This window comes from Helianthus annuus, chromosome 13, assembly GCF_002127325.2.
Source record: "Helianthus annuus cultivar XRQ/B chromosome 13, HanXRQr2.0-SUNRISE, whole genome shotgun sequence".
NCBI lineage: Eukaryota > Viridiplantae > Streptophyta > Magnoliopsida > Asterales > Asteraceae > Helianthus > Helianthus annuus.
Genome location: NC_035445.2, coordinates 84,800,556 through 84,823,072, shown reverse-complemented (window position 1 = coordinate 84,823,072; position 22,517 = coordinate 84,800,556). Strand labels below are relative to the sequence as shown.

Sequence of the window (22,517 nt, the reverse complement as noted above, 5' to 3'; positions counted from 1 at the left end):
TCGCTATTGAAGGTCAGCATTGCAACAATGAGCATTTGCGAGGTTTTGTGTGTGTGTGTGAGTTATTGAAGGTACGGTCGCCATCGTTGAGAGTAGGAAAAGAGGGGGGATTCATCTCATACCATGCTTGCTATTGAGACGAGGCAAGACCCCCTTATTGACGTGACGCAATAAAGCCCCCACCATCTCCAAACCATACCCTGCACCTTATAATGGTAAGAAAACATATAATATTTGCTATAATGATAAAATGATACAGTTATATGATAATATCACATATGTATGCCATATATATGTATGTATATATGTCTGTGTGCGTGCTTGTGTATAATAAGATATTTATTATTGGTTGAGTTGACTTTGAACACAAATCTCACTCAGTCTCCCAAAGTAATACGTACACATATATAGATATGCAGTTATACACACAAAGAAAGTGTATTACACATCCATACATATTCTACCAACTTTCTGAACCCTATTCATGGTGGCATTAAAACTTACTTTGCCACATTGAGAGCTAAATGACACTATACTTTCTCTTTTGGTAATAACATCTTCTCAGACCATAAAGCCCTTTGTTCTATCTCCCTCTTATCTAACACATTAATCACCCCACCCACCCCTCCCTCCCTCTAGCCAGCTATATTATATATCCATGCAACAATAACAAGTTTTAACACAACCTTATTGATTAAGTGAGATGGAGATAGAAGCAGCACTGTGTGAGGCGGTGGAGGGTAGCGTTGGCGGTGTTGTCGACCACAGCGGCTGCGGTGTTGGTGCGTATTTGGTTTGGGAAGATCTGACGGTGGTGCTTCCAAATAATAGCAATAAACCAACAAAAAGGATATTGAATGGGCTCACAGGGTTTGCTCAGCCATCTAGGATTATGGCTATTATGGGTCCTTCTGGTTCTGGGAAATCCACACTTCTTGATTCTTTAGCAGGTATTTATTTATTTATTTATTTATCTGGCTTTAATATACTTATTTATGTCAAACAAACGAACGTTAACAAATATCTCTAGCTAACACACAAAATATTTGTTGTGTTGTATTTTTGTCTTACATTTTTTGTTAATATATAATGATTGCTGTTTACAAATATGAAAGTTTTATAGATGCTCTAAAGATTTCACTGTCTTTGATTCTAAAATAGAAATTCTCCATACAGATATAGAAATCTACATTTTCCCTTCATTTATCGCTCATAAATGTCGGTTCGAAAAAAAAAACTGTCATGACAAATATGCTTGGAATAAATTTATTTTAAGAGTTATCTCGCTAAAAAATCAATAAACCCTATTTTTTCTTATTTCTTTTAGGTGAAAAAGACGATACTCAATAAATTTTCTAAAGTAAATAAGTTATTAACTTGCTTATTAATGATTGGTAAAAATTTTTTTACTCGTATACCGTATGACATTAATAGTTTCGTATACAATTATTTTAACGGTGTATACTAAAGATCTTTCTAAACATTAATAAACTATAAGATCATTTAAAACATTAATAATGGTTGGCCATGTAATTAGGGGACAAGCTTAATAGTTAAGATGAACCCATGAATTATTTTGTAACCCATTAGATAAATCCAAATTTTCGGCGATGGTTTATTGAAATAAATATTTCAAACTTTATTCAATGAGTTTTTATTTTCAGACAATTACGACTTATTATTATTTTTTTTTAACATCGCTAACCGGGTTAGTAGTTAGTATGTTAGTATCACTAAGTTATTATTAAAATCCTCCTTGCCTGGATTTGAACCTAAGACCTCCAAGAGAAGCAAAGCTTCCCGCCTCATCCTTAACTACTAGGCCAAGAGATTATTGATACAATTACGACTTACTTACCGACCATTTAAACATTGCTATGTGGTAATAAATGATTTTGGCAAATTGGTTTTTATTCAGGGCCGGCCCGTTAGTGTAATTGGGCTAGACGACGGCTTAGGGCCTCCGAAAAAATAGGGCCTCCAAAATTAAAAAAAATAAATCTATATTTATAAAAAAAGAGTATTATATTTACGGTGATATTTGTTAACATTAATACAAGTGTAGTCTAGTGGTAAGAACAATATTTGGTTTTTGTAGAGGGCTGGGTTCGAATCCTACCTGCTACCCATTTTCAAAATTGTTAATCATCTCACTCACTCTTTTAGTAAAGTGTTATAAATGTATCTTTTTTAACATGATACATCAATGTAAAATTTTATTTAAACAAAATCGATTCTAACTAATAACAATAGTATACATAAAATAAGTAGCATTTTCACACATAATGTAAGTTGTTATTTGTTAGGTTAAACTCTTTTGACCAACTTAGATTTGATTTATGTATTAGATCTAGTTTATAATGGTTAAGTGCTTTATAAGTTTCTTCCTAATATATTTCATGTCAGATACAAACCGAAATTATGAGCCTAAAAAAATTAAAAAGGGCCTCAACTTTTAGTTCACTTTGGGCCTCTAAAATTATAGGACCGGCCCTGTTTTTATTAATAATACAAACATATAATAAAAATTGGTATGTGCATGGTAATAAATGATTTTGGCAAGTTGGTTTTATTAATAATACAAACATATCATAAAGATTATAATTTTATAAACTTTTTGTAAGGGATATTTTAAACAATGAAAAGAGTCAGTAGTTGTACGTGTTAACGTGTTTGCATATAAAAAGTGTGTAAACTAGACAACCTAATTAGTCGTGAGCTATTTACTATTAGATCCGTTTGTTAAAGGTTCTAATTAAGTTGAACTCATACGAATTCAAGCCTAAGCTCGATATAGCCTAAACTAAGTTCATTTAATAAATGAGCCTGAATCCAAGCTTCATATATCAAGATTTAGTAGGACCGCGACCTTAAACAAGTCTACTATTTATGTAAACATTAATTTTTATTAACATAAGACCATTTGTGGTTGAATAACCAAAAAGTGCAATAACTACGGCAATGTCACTAACACCGAGGCAAAAACACAAAACAAAACTAAATAATAAGTAAGTGTAGTGGTTTAACTAAAAACTAATTTAAAAGAAAAAAACAAATATGTGTGATTGGTTGATTAAGGGTGGACCCCATCTCTCAAACCCTTAACGCTCAATATTCAAATGGCGGAGACCATTATTGCCCCCATTAACAAGATGTGGTTTTTGGCGCCCTTATTATGTGGTGTGAAAGCTTTAACGCCTACACTACACAAAGTCTAATAAATATATTTAGGTATTAACTTAATAACATATATTATAATATATATAAAAGTTTATGATTATAAATAATACAAAAATATATGTATGTCTATAGATAGAATAAGTTTCTTTACTTATTTACATGCACGCATGCATGATTAAAGAAGAATCAGTTAACAAGATGAGATAAAAAGAGCTTAATTAGCTGATTTAGGAGTTGTATAATAATATAAATGGTCTACCATTTTGAAAAATACTAAAAGCTTAAAACGAAGTGAGTACGAGCTTCATATAGATGAGCTCGAGCACAACTTGAATCATTTACATGCATGCATGATTAAAGAAGAATCCGGTGACAAGATGAGATAAAAAGAGTTTAATTAGCTGATTTAGGAGTTGTATAATAATATAATTTGGTCGACCAAAAATACTAAAAGCTTAGTCCTCTAGGTTACGTACTGACATGAATGTGAACATGGGCGTAGGCGTAGGTTAGTAGGTGCCCGTGGGTGCACTCACCCCCTCTAATGTTTTGGTTAGAAGTGTATAATTTCTGATTTTTCGTCCGAAAATTTTAAAATTATGTAGGTTCGCTTCTTCAATTATTTTGCCTAAATATTTACAAAATATATAAATCAAAGTAAAGTTTTTTACCACTTTAAATCTAAAGGTCTTTGGGCCGAGTTGTAATTCTTCGTCCTGGTTTCATTTATCTCGTACCATTATATATATTGGTCTTTTGTTTGTTAAACAATATCTAGTTTTTTTATATGTAAGAACGAGTTCTTTGAATGAATGAATTTTTTTTAGTTTTATTTAGAACTATTATTATTTTACCCGCCCCGAATAGCCGGCCCGACCCGAAACATAATGATAGGAAAAAGATGTTCGGTCCCATGACTTTACGCCCACTCGAAACTTTTGATCAAGCTCCGCCATTGAATGTAAACAGGCTATTTGGTCGAAACACATATTAATGAGTTTTAAATACTCACAGTAAATACTTAATTGTGGGGAGTGTGGTAGCTACTAATGTTTACTATGGACAGAGTGGTGGTTTGAGCTCGTGGGTGGTCGGTAGAACTCATTAATTTCATATTTACACCTCCAAAATTCTAAGAGCATTCACATCCAATCCACTAAAAATATACATACATTCCACTAAAAAACAACTTTTATATCAATATACTTCCACTAAAAACAAATATTTTTTCTCTCTCCTTTTCAATATATATTACATTTTCTCTCTCCTCTACTCACAACCACTTTCAAAATATATTAAAAAATTATACAGGGTGAACAGTGTCCCCCCAAATATACAGATGAACAGTAACATTTTCTCTCTCCTCCACTCACAACCACTTAAGCCACTTTTTATAATTTAAAAACCTATCTCTCAAGATTTGGTGGATAGAATGTGAATGCTCTAAGCAGTTAATCTTTTATTAAAAAAATGTTATTTCAAATACCTTGAATAGAGTATGTATATTACATATAGACACACAAAGTCAGGCTTAATTCAGAATACTGCCAATTCAAAAACTTCTTTTAGAAAGTCTAGAAAGAAAGTTCAGCCAAAGAGTTATTTTTATTGTCATTTAAATTAAAAAAAGCATAAATTTCATTATTTTTTCAAATCTTAAATACTTTATTAACTTCATTCCTTAAAACTTATAAAATCTACAATTTGTGTTTTTCAGTTTGATATAAATACTGTTGTAGTACTTTCCGAAAGAACCTTTTTGAATAGTGCGATACATTATTAATTATAACGAATGGGTGGGAATCATTCCAGAACCCTAAATATTTAAAGAACTTGCAGAATCCTTAATAAACAATCTTTTTATTTACATATTTTTATATTTAGAATAACTTTATCATTTATTATATGTATTTATTTTATCTTTACATACATCTTAAGAGTAATTTTATCTTTTTTATATGTAATTTTATGATTACATAAATGTAAACTAGTATTTTTACATAGACGTAATAAGTTATTATACATATATATAAATTGACTATTACACATGTGTAAACTACTATTAACATGTATGTAATCATAAAAATACATATAATAAATGATAAAAGTGCCCCTAAATATAAAAATATATTTATAAAATGATTGTTTATTAGAAGTTCTGTAGGTTCTGTAATTATTTATAGTTCTGAAATGAACCCAACCTTATAACGAATTATCTATTCTCGTAATATTGTGTATAAGTTATATATAACCATCATCGGTGTCCAAGTTTTCAATTTTGATTCATTTTTATAAGCAGTATTAAATAAATACTGATTATAACAATGTATTCAATCCATTACAACGGTGTGTGAACTTTCCTTGTCTAGTTTACTTTTGTAATGAGTCTAGTCACATAAGTACTCTTCTCTCATTCAATTCGTATATTGTACGTCCGACTTTTAAGTATATTGCTTAAAAAACGTTTAGTCAAATTGACGTATATATCTGTTTCTAAATTCACGTATAAGTCAACAAGTCGTATTCCCAAACCATCTCTATAATTTGTTTGTATGCATAAGTTACAAACATTATAAATGCTACACATATCAACGTAGACAACAAATAGTTTTTTTTTAGTTGATCAATCATTTGTTGCTATAAGCAAACCACTTTATGTAAAGAAGTGAGGCTGTGGGGTCCGGGAGAGGAAGGGGGACCTAAGATGGCAGATGGGGTCAAAGAAACACCCCCCCCCCCCCCCAATTGAATTTTGGTGGATTTTCATTAATCTCTCTAGAAGGTTTTTGTCTTTATCTATACGAGGCGTATATGATTATACGACCCGTATAAACTGTTATACGACTCTTGTTATATGACTTAAACCCCATATAATGTTGTACGACCCAATAATTTTTTCATCTATACGAGCCATATAGTATTATACGACCAAGTATTTGTCATGTCAGAATATTCTATACGGCCCGTATAACCGACCTACACCCATTTTATATTACTTGTTTTAATTTCCCAAAAGTTATGAAAAGATATATAATCTATTTTATCCGAGCATCTCCAACCAAAGATATATTTTGGTTTGACTAGTGTTTTAATATTGTAAACTATAATATAATAATATAAAGTTAGAAGTGGGACGTGAATTTAAAAACAGATCTATTAGTTAGTGGCATAATGTTTTCCATTACAAATATAAGGTTGTGAATTTAAATCTTTGCAAATGCAAGAGAAAAGTAGAATTATGATGTTAAAAAAAATTGCAGTTCAAAAAAATGTGTGTTCCATGCGATTTCGTTTTTACGCATATACCACCTGTCAATCTAGCATTAACTTTGATTGTGCTTGACTTTTTTTTGTTTGTTAGGTCATGCGTAGTCATAAAACCTCATTAGGGGCTTTAGGCGACACGTGGCACGCCACGTATACATCGGCTTTATGGGTTATATCACTAGATCACGTACTTACCTCATCATTACTCAATTAATTAATTTTCAATTTTTTATATTTTTTAATTAATGTATTTTATTCTAAATAACATATTTTTACTCCTTTAATTTGTCAAAATAAAAATAACTAAACCTGTTTTTAATTTAAATTAAACTTTAAAACATTAACATATATAATTAAATTGTAAGATGTGTTATTTAAAACAAAAACTTTGAAGGATCTTTTTAAAATTAAAAACAAACTAGGATTAAGCACCTCCGCGTTGCGGCGGGGGCGAACACCAATGCCACACTCCTGTCAACGACCGCCAACACTAAAGTTGCAGCGTGTTAATGCGAAGAAATTAAACCGAAACGTAAAACATATAAAAGAATAACAAAGTCGATCTAGGACCCGCGCGTTACGATGAACCTGTCAAACGGAAAAAAAATAAAAAACGTAAAAATGTTTAATCACACATATCATGTTGCGCCGTGTTAACTCGCAAAATTTAGAACGGAACGAATCTGCATCTCTGTCTCTCATGTATCTCTCTTCAATTTATATGAAATGTTAAGCTTCCAAAGGAAGCTTTAGTGTTCAATGAACCTAAGCAAATGTACACCTTACCTATGCACATAAAACCAATAAAGCTAGAGTTACAACTACCTATTGCACAAAATTGTTGCAAATTAGAAGTATATATAATTCTAAGAGTAGTATTTAACACTAAAGCAAACTTGAGGGATTTAAAAGTTATAACATAGACCTCCTTCTTTCTTCCTTCTTCCTTCTCCTTCGATGCCTGCAACATTAAAATAGAAACAAAACAACAAATATACAAGAAATTAATAAAGTTGAGTTTCCTCCTTCCTTCTTAACTATTTATGATTGGTCAAGATTTTGAGATTGTCCTCCGTCACGCCGCTGTGGAGATAACGCCGCATCCAAGATTTGGCCCCATAGCGCCGCCCGTCGTGGTGTGGCGGGCGCTATGAGGCGCTATGGCCCAAAAAGAAAAACCATTTTCACGCCTCACTACACTGAACCTTAGAAATAAATACGTACTGTGTACTTCTTTCATTTAGCTAACATTAAAAAAGCTAGTAACAAGTACTATCTCTGTCACTTTGTTCTTTCTTTTTTTAACGGGAAAAAACAGCTTTATTCATCACCTAAAATTCGTAATTATAAAATTGGTTAGTAAGCTACTAACTCAATTACCTATTACAATATCACCCTATGGAATTAAAAATTTAGGACCTTAACACCATAAAAAATAACAGACTCAACTTAAAAACTCAAAATTCACTCATTTCCTCAAATCCAAATTTGTTTGCTTTGCTCTATTTTTAATCCATAGAAAAGTATTTGCCTGCATTTTCCCAAAGATTCCATCAATACTCACTCGCTTCCATTAAAAATTCCATCATTGCTTGCTTAATAATGGTCCAACTAATATGCAATTAAATGTTCCAACTTTGTTCTTTCTTAATATGAAATTAAATTGTTCCAACTAATATCCAATGTTTAATAATGCATAAATGCTTGTAATAATTCTTTTCAATTTAATACATGAGATGAGTTTTTAATAGGCTCTCTTTCACTATCTGATTACATCTGATTGTAACTACTCTATTTTCTAGATATTTTAGTTTCTTGTTGGTTCTCTTTCTATGTTTTTATAGAGTTTCTGTTATAAAAAAAAGAACCCTCATAAATCTCTGCATCAAATTTGACATAATAGTAATCTATTTCCACAAAATATGAAGAATGTTTTTTTGGTGATGACATCATGGTATTTAATTTAATGTTTCTTAGTCACAACTCACCTGCATGATCACTTCTCTTTCATATCAACAAATATAAATATGAAATAAAAGTAATTTGTCATCATTTAGATGTTTTTTTTTTGAACGGCGTCATCATTTAGATGTGGATATATAAAATTCGTTGTAGTTTTAGTTGAAAGTCTTTTTTTTATAAAATTAATATGTTTATTATTATAACCGAACGCAGGAAGATTGGCTGGAAATGTAATAATGACTGGAAGCGTCCTTCTAAACGGGAAAAAAAGGAGGCTTGATTATGGTGCCGTAGTAAGTAATGCATATCGTCACTAAAACTAACCGTCGCATGTAAGATCAAATTTACACATTTAATTTCTACACATGTAGGTAATTTTGGATATTTAATTTCTATAAATGAATGTACATGTATGAAGCTAGTAAAGTTATCGCGAATACTCGAGAACTAACTAAAAAAACCAAAAAACATACCAATTTTTTTTTACATACCAATTTTCGCTATTTAAATTATATAAAAAAAAATTTCAAAAAAAAAAATTGTAGTGCACATCCATGTGAATTATTACACATGTGCACTACAAATTTTTTATCTTTTTTTGAAAAAAAAGTTTTTTTATATAAAAAACTAGCGATTTTAATAAAAAAATTAAAAAAAATTGTGTTTTTTTAAGGTTTTTTTAGTTAGTTTTTGAGTTTTCGCAATAAAAGTGGTTTTCATTTTAACCATCCCCTACGATTTATTTATATATATGTGTAAAATGTATTTAACTAGCTACATATACGTAGCTCGTTGAATTACATCTGCATTTTATATTTTTTATTTAAGTACAAATTAGTAATATATATATTGGGTAAAATCAAATAAAAAGTTTATTTTACCTAAGTAGAATGAGAAAGATTTTTAACCATTCATTTTTTAAATTAGGTTGACATGAAAATGTAGGAAAAAAGAGGAGTGTAAAGGTATATGAAAATCTTATTTATTAATGTTCTCTCTCCACATACAAACAACATATTTCACCATCATTTTATAAACTTTCATTACTTTTTATACAACATTATTTTTTCATAAAAAATTCATCATTAAATCGAGCGTCTTTTTATCTTTAATTTGAGTACCATATTACTGTATAAAATATGACGACTAAAAAAACCCACAAAAATGTGTTGTATTTCTATGTTGTATATCATTTTTTCGTACTAGATTTTTGTACTACATTTTTAAGCTAAATTTTTTGAGTTGAATTTTTTGGTCTTAAATTTTTTTTCTTAATTTTTTTGTGTTAGATTTTTTGTACTAGAATTTTTTATGCTATATTTTTTGTACTAGACTTTTTTTTGCTATATTTTTTTGTACTGGATTTTTTTACTATATTTTTTTGTACTGGATTTTTTATGTTAGATTTTTTGTACTAGATTTTTTTCTATGTTTTAGAAAACAAAAAGGGTGTCATATGTCATTTTCACACTCCTACTTGTAAGGATCAAAATGTTTTAGTACCAAAATGCTATTCTTTCCTACTTATAAGGGTTATCACATGTTATCATCACAATCCTTCTTAGGCTATTTAGGCAAAAACCGCTTTTTAGTTGAGCCTTCCCCAGTAATATATATACACACATTTATAAACTATACAAATGAGGAGGGGGAATAGTGTCAAGCAACTGTCTAGCACTTCCCCATTGGTCTAACCAAATTACGATTTTGTTCCGTTTAAATTTATAGTTTTCCCATTGGTTTTATTTTCCCCCTCCTAGCCAACTTACGATTTTACCCTCGTTTCAACCTTATAGTTTTGCCATCCTTTTTGTTTCTTTTCCACTGTCAAATTACGATTTTGCCCCTATGTAAAATTATAGTCATGCTATCGTTTTAGTTTTTTTTACAAAACTATGGTAGCGTTTTGTTTTAAATGGTTGACTCGGTATCATTTTTATTCGTGCAGACAGCTGCTCGGCACACGCTTATTTGTCCTGAAAAGTTACAATTTTGGCTAAGTTAAAAATTATATTATTTTCATCGTTTTAGTTTTCTTTTTTTTTTAGCAAAAGTATATGGTAGTGTTTTGTTTTTATTGGTTAACTCGATGTAATTTTTTTTGAGATCATGTTATGAGTAGTATGTACAAGTAATCGAAACACAGACGTACACATTATGGGAGAGAAATATTTGGCTTAGACTGCAGGGTATGGTGGGGCTTGGGTTGGCCGTGGGTTGGGGCGGGTGATGACACGTGGAATGGGAGCCCCCCCCCCCACTACCTGGTACGTGTCCGCGGGTATGGTGGGGCGTGGGTTGGGCTTGGGTTGGGTGCACCGCGTGGCAGGGTGGTTTATAAAAAAAATATATATATATACAAAATTTAAAAAAATCACACAAACATTTATAAAAAAAAAAACATACAACTTCATTATTTATAAAATTACATAAACCTAAAAATTACAAAATAAGAAACCTAAAGCATTAAATAAATTTCAAAAAGGTCCATCTTGTCGAACGCCTTTTTTTCCTTGCCGCAAAACTCTATGTTCGCCACCGCCACCCGGTCCTCGTGGCTTAACTCGCCCCCGGGAACGGCTTCGTAGTAAGCCTTGAAACGGTCGAGCTTGGGACGTAGCTCGCGCCATTTATGTTGGCATGCGTTCATGTTGTGGCGGTCGTTACCGACGTTTAGTCGGTAGGCCGCGAAAGCTTCCGGCCAATATTTGGTTTGGCCCGGTGGCCGCCCCTTCATAGCTTCAACGACGCTTGTGACTAGGGCAAGTTCTTCGTGGTGGGTCCAGAATGCCATAGCGGGTTCGTGGGATGTTGGGTTTGTGGTGACCGGCTGGGGCAGCGGGTGGGTTTTGTCGAATTTTTGGGACCACGGTGGGGGTTGGGATGGACCACCCGGTTGGGGTTTGGGGGTATTTATAGAGGATGTTGGGGTTTGGGTGACCGGTTGGGGTGACCGCTTGGCCAAAACGGTTTGAATTTAAAAATTCAAAACTTTTGGGATGGCCCGCTATGACGTGGCGGGTGAGCCAATGATATTCAGCCAACTAGGATGGCCAATCCGCCCCACGCCCAGCTTGAAACCCATGCCCCAAGGGCCACGCCGAAACCCATGCCCACCCAGGGTGGTGGCTTAGGCGTTTTCCCACTATCCACGCCCAAACTCCCGTCCCATACCCCGCAGTCTTAATGGCCCACAACACGGACTGGCAGAAACTAGACATATACATACATGGCGGATTTATATATGCTTTGTGGGGGACACTGGTAGAGGGCCCCACTAAGAAAAGCTAAAGAGTGTTATAACAAGGCATTATTATATAAGGAAAATTATCAATACCTTTTCATTCTAGTAATCACATGATTAGGCCAAAATATATTATTTTATGTAACAAGATAAACATATGCATATACACACATGATAAATCGACAGATGCTTGAGTAGGGGCCATGTTATTATGTAACATGGCGAAATGGCGAATTGACAAATACTTGAGTGGGGGGAGAGGCCCCAACTGAGAAAAGTTAAAACACTGTCATAACCAAAGCCCATTTTGTAAGGAAAACTAGATGATACTTCGCCCGCGTTGCGGGGTGATGGCTGAATAATTCTCAACCAATTAAAAACAGTACTATAGTTTTGCTAGAAAGAAATAGTAAAAAGAGTGTTAGACGGCTTTTTAACACGATTTTTAGATGGGCAAAGTCATATTTTTATTTTTACTTGGGGAAAAAATAATTTTTTTTTTCCCGAGGGTAAAATCCTAATTTTTAGCTTGGGGAAAACCATTTTTTTATTTTGCAATGGGGGCAAAAATGTAATTTTGAATTGGGGGTGATATCGTAATTTTGCACCGAGTGGAAGTTCATAAGTTTTAGATGTGGGCAAAAGCATAAATTTATTTTGAACTGTGGGCAAATACGTAATTTTAAATAGTGGACAAAGCCGTAATTTTAAAGTAGGTATAAAATAATAAACTGGTGTAAAATCGTAATTTTGAACCGGGGGGGGGGGGGAAACAAATTTTTTTTTTTGAGCTGGGGCGAAGACGTTATTTTCGCTGAGGGTAAAAACGTAATTTTTTTTACCGAGGGCGAGCAAAAGCGTATTTTTTAATAGATGGCAAAATCGTAGATTTAAGCCGGGAGGCAAAGTATATATTTAATTTGGAGCTGGAGCAATATCGTAATTTTAAACAGGGGATAAAATCGTTATTTGACGGGACTTATAAATAACTATTTTATACAAAAAAAAAAAATTAAACATGGCCGTCACTTTTGGCCAACCATGTGATTTCCCTATTCCCTTATGTTATCAATCTTGTGATTGTATGTATGAATAATTATGAAGGCCCCCACTTCTTCTTTCTAGTTTTTTAACCACTACTTAAATACCATACATTTACCATGAGACTTAAACATTTACCATTTAGAATGGAAATTATTTTGGTACCTTAATGTCATTGCTTTGTAGTTGACACTGTATGGTGTGCCCTAAACACAATCGGTCATATGTCTATCAGACTATCACTATGCTGACGGAGACATATGCCTACTTCCTCGCATTGGTCATAGGTCTATGATTATGGTGACGGAGACATATGCCTACTTCCTCGAAAAAAATGTGTAAAAACACAAGGACACTATATAAAGATGCAATTCAAGAGACTCATTTATTTAAAGAACCTAATTCGTATTATATTCAATGTAATCACATGCATATGTAGTTAATTTGGAAACTTTGTTACAAATAAAGCATGATAAATAAGTTGAACATGTACATCTTATATAAAATAAATGCCCATGATCTAGTGGGTCTAGAGGTATGATGCTTGTACTTTACAACAGAGATGGGCATAATCGGGTATTCTGAATACCCGGAACCGGGTACTACCCGTACCCGGGTACTGACATTACGTAGCAGAACCGGGTACACTAAGGAACCGGGTCCGGGTTGAACCCGGGTAGAGGTATAAAAAACGGAACCGATGTAACCGGTTACGAGTATTTTCGAACCGGGTTCGGGTACAGTTTGGAACCAGTTATTCCGGGTACTGACAGGAACCGGTTCTGTCGGGTACTTTCAAACCAAAAGCTGCATATCACTATTTGGAACCGGTTCCAACGGGTATATGACCGTTGGGACCGATTTTTTATTAAAAAAATTGTATTTTTTCCTATAAAAACCCAAATACTCGCCCTTCACTCACAACGGCTAGTAATCGGTTCCAACGGATAGAAACCGGTTCCAACGGATATATTAGGCATTTAATGCATATTAAAGAGTTGCAACGGCTAGAACCGGTTCCGACGGTAACAAAAATACTGGGTATACTGGAGGAACCGGGTACTGGTAGAACCGGGTATAACAGAGGAACTGGGTACGGGTATAAACCGGGTATGGTTCGGAACCGGGTACTACCCATTTATTATTAGAAAAAATGGAACCGGGTAGGAACCACTGGGTTTTTTGAACCTGGACCCGGTTCTCCTCTGTACCGGGTACGAACTGAAAAAAAAATACAATTTTTTTAATAAAAAATCGGTCCCAACGGTCATATACCCATTGGACCGGTTCCAAATAGTGATATGCAGCTTTTGGTTTGAAAGTACCCGACAGAACCGGTTCCTGTCAGTACCTGGAATAACCGGTTCCAAACTGTACCCGAACCCGGTTCGAAAATACCCGTAACCGGTTACATCGGTTCTGTTTTTTTATACCTCTACCCGGGTTCAACCCGGACCCGGTTCCTTAGTGTACCCGGTTCCGCTACGTAATGTCAGTACCCGGGTATGGATAGTACCCGGTTCCGGGTATTCAGAATACCCGATTATACCCATCTCTAAATTGGAGGAGCCTTTTTTAAATTTACTTTATTTAACACGACTTTCCTTTCTAATAACGTGGAATGAGACCCTTTTTATTAGTATTTTCTCATTCATTGTTAACAAAAGAGTTTGTAGGTTTATATTTATTTTTTCCTTTTCACCAATGTTTGATGACATTTGACAGATTTACTAGAAGAAATTGACTATAATTGGTTTCTATATTGCCCATTTGCACATATATGCATAAAATCTTAATGACCAATTAAGTATAAATTAATGTGACATTTGAGTGTGGTTGTTTTCATTGACAATTTTAACACAGGCTTATGTCACCCAAGAGGATATACTAATGGGAACACTAACAGTCAAAGAGACCATTACATACTCAGCAAGACTGAGATTACCAGGAGACTTAACCAAATCTGAGGTCAATGGAATTGTTGAAGGAACTATAATGGAAATGGGTCTTCAAGATTGTGCAGATAAACTCATTGGCAACTGGCATTTAAGAGGCATAAGTGGTGGTGAGAAGAAAAGACTCAGTATTGCACTTGAAATCCTAACTAAACCCACCCTATTGTTTCTTGATGAACCCACAAGTGGACTCGATAGTGCTTCCGCTTTCTTCGTGGTTCAGGCGCTAAGAAGTGTGGCTCGAGATGGTAGGCGTACCGTTGTCTCCTCCATCCACCAGCCGAGTAGTGAAGTTTTTGCACTTTTTGACGACCTATTTTTGTTGTCGGGTGGCGAAACTGTTTTCTTTGGTGAAGCTAAACTGGCCGTTGAGGTACTTGTGTTGAGTACCTAGAAGATACCTTATATTTAGGGCCAAATCTATTAGGCTATGGCCTAGTTCAGTTGGCCCAATACGGGGTATCCTCTATGGGTAACGGTATATTTATTTATTATACTAGTCACACATATATACATGCATATCTTAGTGACATTTTGATTGATGGCATTTTAGTTCTTTGCGGAAGCGGGTATACCATGTCCAAGCCGAAGAAACCCTTCGGATCACTTCCTCCGGTGTATCAACTCCGATTTCGACAGGATCAACGCTACGTTGCAGGGTTCTCAGAGACTAAGGGTACAATGTTTTGCATCTAGGGTGTGTGGTTTGTAAATGTGTTTATGTATAAAAGAAAAGAGTAAATTACACAAGTGGTCCCTGTGGTTTGGGGAAAATTACGGATTTAGTTCATCGTGGCACTGTTTGCTTTCAAGAATGTCCATGGGCTTAGCAACGTTATTTTAAGGACCAAATCCGTAATTGCCCAAACCACGTGACCCCGTGTAATTTACTCAAATGATAATAAGAAATAAAATGTATTTTAGCCTCTAAACCAAACACTTTTCATTTCTTTAAATCCTAAAAGTCTAAAACTAAACACTTAAAAACACACCCTAAATTATATTCTCAAAAACCGGCCACAGTTGAACAGATTCTCAGGAAACAATGTTGTTTTACGTACTGCATGCAGGACACAAAAATCATGTGCACCACTAGTTTCCCTTGTTCATCAACTGCACAAATTAAAGGAATGCTTGTTTATAAGTACAAATCCTCAGCATATGCAACAGCTGCAAGAACCAAAATCAAAGAAATATCAACTATGGTAAGTGTTAAACCCTCTTTCAACTTAAATACAGTAAGATATAAGAGTACATCATTGTTCTGACTGTTTTAAACTCTTCGAATTTGGTAGGAAGGTCTAGAGGTTGAAACAAAGAGTGTTGGAAGCAAGGCCACTTGGTGGAAGCAGCTAAAAACATTGACAAATAGATCTTTCATAAACATGTGTAGAGATGTTGGCTACTATTGGCTGAGGATAGGGGTGTACATTGTTGTATCAATCTGTGTCGGTACGGTTTTTCACGATATTGGAACAAGCTATCATGCGATGTTTGCTCGTGGAGCGTGTGGTGGATTCATTTCGGGTTTTATGATCTTTATGTCTATTGGTGGCTTCCCTTCTTTCATCGAAGAAATGAAGGTATGAATAACTTACTTGGTAACTTTAGTGTTACCATTGGATATTATCATAAACACCTACAGACACACCTAGTCAGCTGTCACATCAGATTTCAACTCATACTTCAAAACATTTATTTTCTCTTAAACGCTACATCTTTTACAAACATCCTTACATTTTCAGTGACGTATAATGATCCATTTTTGCACAGATATTCAAAAGAGAGAGGCTCAACGGACACTATGGCATTGCCGTATTTATCCTTTCGAACTTCTTATCTTCCTTCCCATTCTTAGCAGTAATGTCGTTCAGTACCGCAGCGATTACTTACAACATGGTGAAGTTCCATCCAGGGTTCTATCGACAAGTTTACGCTTGTCTTGATCTTCTGTTATCCATTGCTGCTGTTGAGAGTTCCATGATGGTTATTGCTTCCTTTGTTCCTAACTTCATGATGGGAATTATCATCGGTGCCGGTTTCATTGTAAGTGATGGAATAATGAGAGAAAATCAAAACACTATTATTAGATGATATTTTCTTTACATATAATAGCTTCTACTAATCTGTTTATACAACAAATTACAACCATATAATTATATACTTTTTCAACAACATTGCCTAGATTATATAGGGTTAATACACCACAACCTGTATACTGTAGGATTTGAAATCTCAACCTTTTGGTTGTGATGTACACCACTTAACCATCGGAATGTGTCATCCGGAACATAGAATTATAGATATAAACATGTAAATATAATAATGCAATCATTTCTAAATAAATAGACTTAAGTTTGTTTATTAGCATTTTAGTGTCTTGAATTAGATATCCACAAAAACCCTAAATTTTGAATGAAAATCTTGATTCACAGGGTGTGATGATGATGACAGCAGGTTTCTTCCGTCTCCTCCCGGAACTCCCGAATATATTCTGGCGATATCCGGTTTCATACATCAATTATATGTCATGGGGATTGCAGGTAACGCTATCTAACGGCGCAGACTCAATCTATTCGGGGTCCAAAGTGGATAATAAAATTTCTTTTCGTGATAAAAAGAAAAAAAAAAATTGTTTATCTATGATTCATCTATCATATGTGTGCATGCATAATTATAGACCACAAACCACAAACGCGCCATCAAAAATCCAAAAACGCAAATTGTCTACATATAATTCTTTGTTTAGAACCTGTGTTTTATTTCACTCCCCTTAGCCACTTCTGTAAAGTGTTGTGTACCATTTTTTGCCCATGAAATGTTCTTATATGCAATTTTTTTAGGGAGCATATAAGAATGACATGATTGGGTTGGAGTTTGATGCTGAAAACCAAGGCGAACCGAAGCTTCCAGGAGAGTTAGTACTAACCACGGTGCTTGGGATTTCAATCGACCATTCGAAGTGGTGGGACTTGGCAGCAGTGATGTTGATTATTCTCGTATATCGACTGCTATTCTTTGTTATACTCAAGTTAAAGGAACGAGCTAAACCAATGGTTAGAGAGATTTATACTCGAAGAACCCTAAATCATCTGAAGAAAAGAGCATCTTTCAGGAAAACGTCACCGTTTCCTTCAAAGAGACACCAACCGGCGTATTCGTTGTCGTCTCAAGAGGGGCTTAACTCACCACTTCACTAGATGAATGTGGCTGGCTATGTGTGGAAGATTGGTCAATCATCAATTTATCAAGTGTGTTGCTTCTAGTTTGCATGGTTACACGTTACAATATGCATGGTTGTAAATGTATACAGTTTTCAAGTATGCAAATCTCCAAACTTATAACTCAATTAGTGATTTTGATTATGGATGCTTAGTTTACACAGTTACACACTGCATTAGAAATTGGCCCTTATTGTGTCATGTAAAACTATATTTTTTAACCTTTCAAATTAAAAATAAAATAAGGTTAGGATGTTGAACTCAAACTTAAACAAATTTGTTATGTATGTAGTTTTATTTGTTTTTCTCATAGTTGAAAGGTTTATTCACAACAATCCGAATTCAAATTTAATTAAAAAAAAAATCAAAATTCGATGAACACCGCTAGAGTGGATGGCCTTAGTTCGATCAGTATACAAGACCGATGATGGGGAAGGCGTAGCTGCAGTCAATCACTAAAGGTGAAGTCCTTAAAATTCTTTAGTGTTATTGATGTTTTTTTTCCTCATCACTTCCATTTCAAAGTAATGCAACTTTGTGTCTTAATTTGTCTACTTTTTTTTTTCTATTAAACTTATTTTAGGAACTAAAAAAATATTATATTATTAAAACATATGTTATAGGAACTAAAAAACTATTATATTATTAAAACATATGTTATGATATTATTAGAACATATGTTATGTTTTAAGTCAATACATTTTATGATTAATTCTTAGTCATACGTTATATGGCCACTGAAAGTTGAAACAATGAATAGCAAAGGTCCAACACTAGGCCCCATTATACTTGTTAGGCCCGGTCTTTGTAAGAACTGGGCTTAAATCTGCTAGGCGCCAAGCTTTGGGTTATAGTCATAGTGGGTTAGGTTATGGACTAAAACCCAATTAATTCATCACATCACATCTTGATAGTAACATAATTTTATCTTTTGTGGTTTGTGTTTTGGTACTCTTTTAGCTTTAGGTTTTTTTTTTTTTTTTTTTTTTTTTTTTTTTGTTATACAAGTTTATTTTTTATTTTTTTTATTTTGTCATAAAAAGTTAAATAAGTTTAGTTTTCTTATTATTTTTTGTTTTACACTTTTTTTTTGAATTTGGTCATCGTTCGGTTGCTACTTAGTACAGTGTTTGGTAGTCACATTTGGTATCTTAGTTTTATTTTGTTTGGTTGCTATTTTGTACAGTGTTTGATAGGTTTTACGTCACGTAAGCCACTTGGTGTTAAAAATCCGTGTTTTTGTTTTAGGTTTTATCTCGGTTTTGATTGTGATTCGGTTGCTACTTAGCACGATTTTATGCCAGGGCCCCACAACGCTGGTAAAACGGTTCTACATCCCCACCCCACAACGTGGGGGTGTTAAGACTAGTTTAAATCAATGTTACAATTTTTTTATTTTCATAGCCAATGGGTTTCGATTATAAATGGTTCGGTTACTTTGGTTATTGTAAATGGTTTTGTTAATTTTGTATTTCTGTAATTCTGTTAACCGATGATTAACAAGGCAGTTATATATATGGATGGATTCAAACTAATCTAATATAATAAATCATACTATGTCCTAATTAAAATATTATTAACTCTTTTAATTTATAAAGAAAAATAACTGGCACTATGTCTTAATTAAAATATTAGTAACTCTTTTAATTTTATAAAGAAAAATAACTGGCAAGTGACAACTGATATCTTATCTATAAAAAGTTACATATTTTCTAACATGTAACAAAATATCTATAATAATGTCGATTATGTTTGGTTAATTAGTTTTGCATGCACAAATCACCATAAAAGTAAATTATCAATAAAAAATCATAATCGAACCATTGATTTTTCAAACGACTTGATTGTTTTAATTTGAAGTTATTCAATTTTTCTGTCTAGAATCTTTATCGGCTCCACCATCTTGATTCCTTGATGTGATCAACAATTAGCATCCGTCTTCTTCTTAATACAATGATTAAAAAACACAAATATTCTCATACATCAAATATCATTTTTAACAATATTTTTTATACCTAAATATTTTCTTCCATTGCATTTGCAATAACTATTAAGTAAGCGGTAATTAGTACTTTTACCAGGGCCGTCTTCGAAATTCTCAAAAAAAATTTGGGCCCAGGGCAAGAAAAAAATCGGGCCCCTAGATTATAACGCCACTAAATCATGTGTAAAAAGTCTATAGACTATAATGCGACAATAATTGTTATGAACCTAAGACAAAACAAATACTATGTATAGATATAAAAATGTCTCTTATATAGGTTCAACTAGTTCTTTCAGAAAACATCAAATATTAAGAAGTAACATTTTAAAAAAAAAATAATAAGTTATAATTTAATCATATCAAGTTCAGAAGAAAATTTGTAATCTATAATAGATTTAATGCATATAATAGAATTGCTTTTTGTCAGATCAAATGATATGATTATTTATGTGGTTGAGGCCCACAACGTGTTATGTTGGATTTGGGCTGGAGTCATATAAGAAGGCTTGTTTTATTTATATCATTTCACTCATTTACGGTATTCTTATTAGTTTATTCATTCATTCAGTATATATATAATAAAATTTTAATAAAAATATGTATCCGAGCCCTCGGAAAGACTAGGCCCTGGGCCGTCACCCACCACGCACTCCCTCAAAGACGACCCTGACTTTTACAAACATAATGACACACACCCATAACGCACCGTGAATTCTACACATTGTCTTAAGAAAGACTCGAAACTTCAACTTCACAAGAAATAAAAATAATTAAAAAAATAAATCTTAATACCAGCCTAAAGCCCTTGGTACTAGTAATTGTGTAAGAGCATTCACATCCAATCCACTAAAAATATACATACATTCCACTAAAAAACAACTCCTATATCAATATATTTCCACTAAAAACAAATACTTTTTCTCTCTTCTTTTCAATATATATTACATTTTCTCTCTCCTCCACTCACAACCACTTTCAATATATATTAAAAAAGTATAGGGGGTGAACAGTGTCCCCCCAAATATACAGATGAACAGTAATATTTTCTCTCTCCTCCACTCACAACCACTTTTTATACTTCTTATATTTTAAAAACTCCCCACACAGATTTTGGTGGTTTGAATGAGAATGCTCTAATACTCTGATAGATTCCTAAAACCAGTTAATAGATATTTGATGACTTTTATCAACAAATAATGATATCTTCAACTTTCTTTGTCGTTTTAGAAGAACACAAACAAAGAGTTTATTTACCTTTAATGAGCATGTCTATTTCATACGTGTCTGATAGTGCTTTAAACGGGGAAGGCAACTTAATAATAGAGCATGTGCAGCTGCCTTTAAGTGGACCTACACAACAAATTCTTTTAGATGCATACACAATAATGCAATCTTTGCTAAATCCTCAAAAACAATTATAAAATCTGAAAATATAATAATAATAATAATAATAATAATAATAATAATAATAATAATAATAATAATAATAATAATAATAATAATAATAATAATAATAATTCGTGGAAGTATGTCGACGCACCATCGATTTGGGGACAAAGTTGTATGTGTTTTGAGTGTTGCTATATCAAGTACACGTGGTAAGAAATAATTTTAACGACTTTTAGACCATGCATTACGGATTATACTTGATAAACTAATTAAAAAATGTTAAAAAATGTATAAATTATCATCTAAACACATATACATTTAAATTATATAAAATGTTAAAAGGGCCTTTTTTTCTAGTGATAACAAGTTTTGCTCAAATGGTAAGAGTTCAATCTTCTTAGACGATAGGGTGTGGTCATGACCCTTTATGACTATCATGACCCTCTATGTTAGTGTCATGTCACTCACCTCTAATTCATCATCCAAAACTACTACCTAAAGATGTGGTCATGACCCAAACCACTAGCCTCTTATTTATTTTAATTTAATTTTGTCTAAAGGAAATAATTTCTTTAAAAATGGAAAGGAGGACCATGGTTGTAATGATTTAATACATGTAGACCATGGTGGATCAAGAAAGAGAGTAGTATAGCCTTCCATTCATGTTCCTAGGTGGTGAATCATGTCCCAACCATGACCCCCACACCCTTTAGCCTTATTGAAAAGAAAACGGTGTAGCTTAATAGTAGAAATAGAGAGTGTACGAGTCATCGTTATACATGACAAATGCAAAGAGGTAATTAAGGAAATATACATAACTATGCATGTTTTTCTTTTGAACGACTTAAGTTACATTAAATTCGTTTTTGGTGGGGCTCGAACCCTTGACCTTAAGGGGACCAACACCTACTAATCGGGGAACAAAGTGGACAATATTGATGGTACGAAAGGCCGGGTGTTACAAATGGTATCAGAGCCACTCCTGTGTCGTTCGGGATGGTGGGGGCAAAACTCATAGAGGACGATGAGTCTCTCAGGGGGTGATTGCAAAGATATCGAAAAGATTAACATAGACCACTGTAATACCCTAGGCAAATCCCACAGCGGTCGTGGACAGGAGAGATTCTTGATTCAAAAGATATTCCTCGCCACCTAAATCATCAACGCGTTTTGCGCTTAGTTGGCTTTGGAGCACATTAAAACTCCACAGTTAAGTGTGCTCAGGTGGGAGGAGTAGTACCAGGATGGGTGACTTACTAGGAAGTCTCCACCAA

General features: G+C 33.6%; 1 protein-coding gene across 2 annotated transcripts; it reads left to right on the top strand.

Annotated features, from left to right (window-relative positions):
- Positions 1-606: 606 nt before the first annotated feature.
- Positions 607-18,014, top strand: LOC110898430 (ABC transporter G family member 12). 2 transcript variants are annotated; one of them, XM_035982032.1, is made up of 9 exons: positions 607-950; positions 8,623-8,702; positions 14,558-15,022; positions 15,203-15,346; positions 15,720-15,854; positions 15,945-16,232; positions 16,423-16,695; positions 17,085-17,192; positions 17,493-18,014. In XM_035982032.1, the coding sequence occupies exons 1-9, from the start codon at positions 704-706 to the stop codon at positions 17,847-17,849; spliced, it is 2,097 nt and encodes a 698-aa protein (XP_035837925.1). In that variant the 5' UTR covers positions 607-703; the 3' UTR covers positions 17,850-18,014. The 2 variants fall into 2 exon arrangements, with proteins under 2 accessions (XP_035837925.1, XP_022000907.1); XM_022145215.2 differs by having other exon boundaries at positions 15,203-15,325; positions 17,493-17,994.
- Positions 18,015-22,517: the final 4,503 nt, after the last annotated feature.

What these genes read in the sequence shown, in the direction of transcription:
- LOC110898430 (XM_035982032.1), top strand. Translation starts at nt 704, where the DNA reads ATGGAGATAGAAGCAGCACTGTGTGAGGCGGTGGAGGGTAGCGTTGGC. An exon ending in GGCTTGATTATGGTGCCGTA is followed by an intron (nt 8,703 to 14,557) that starts GTAAGTAATGCA and finishes ATTTTAACACAG; the next exon opens with GCTTATGTCACCCAAGAGGA. An exon ending in TCATCGGTGCCGGTTTCATT is followed by an intron (nt 16,696 to 17,084) that starts GTAAGTGATGGA and finishes CTTGATTCACAG; the next exon opens with GGTGTGATGATGATGACAGC.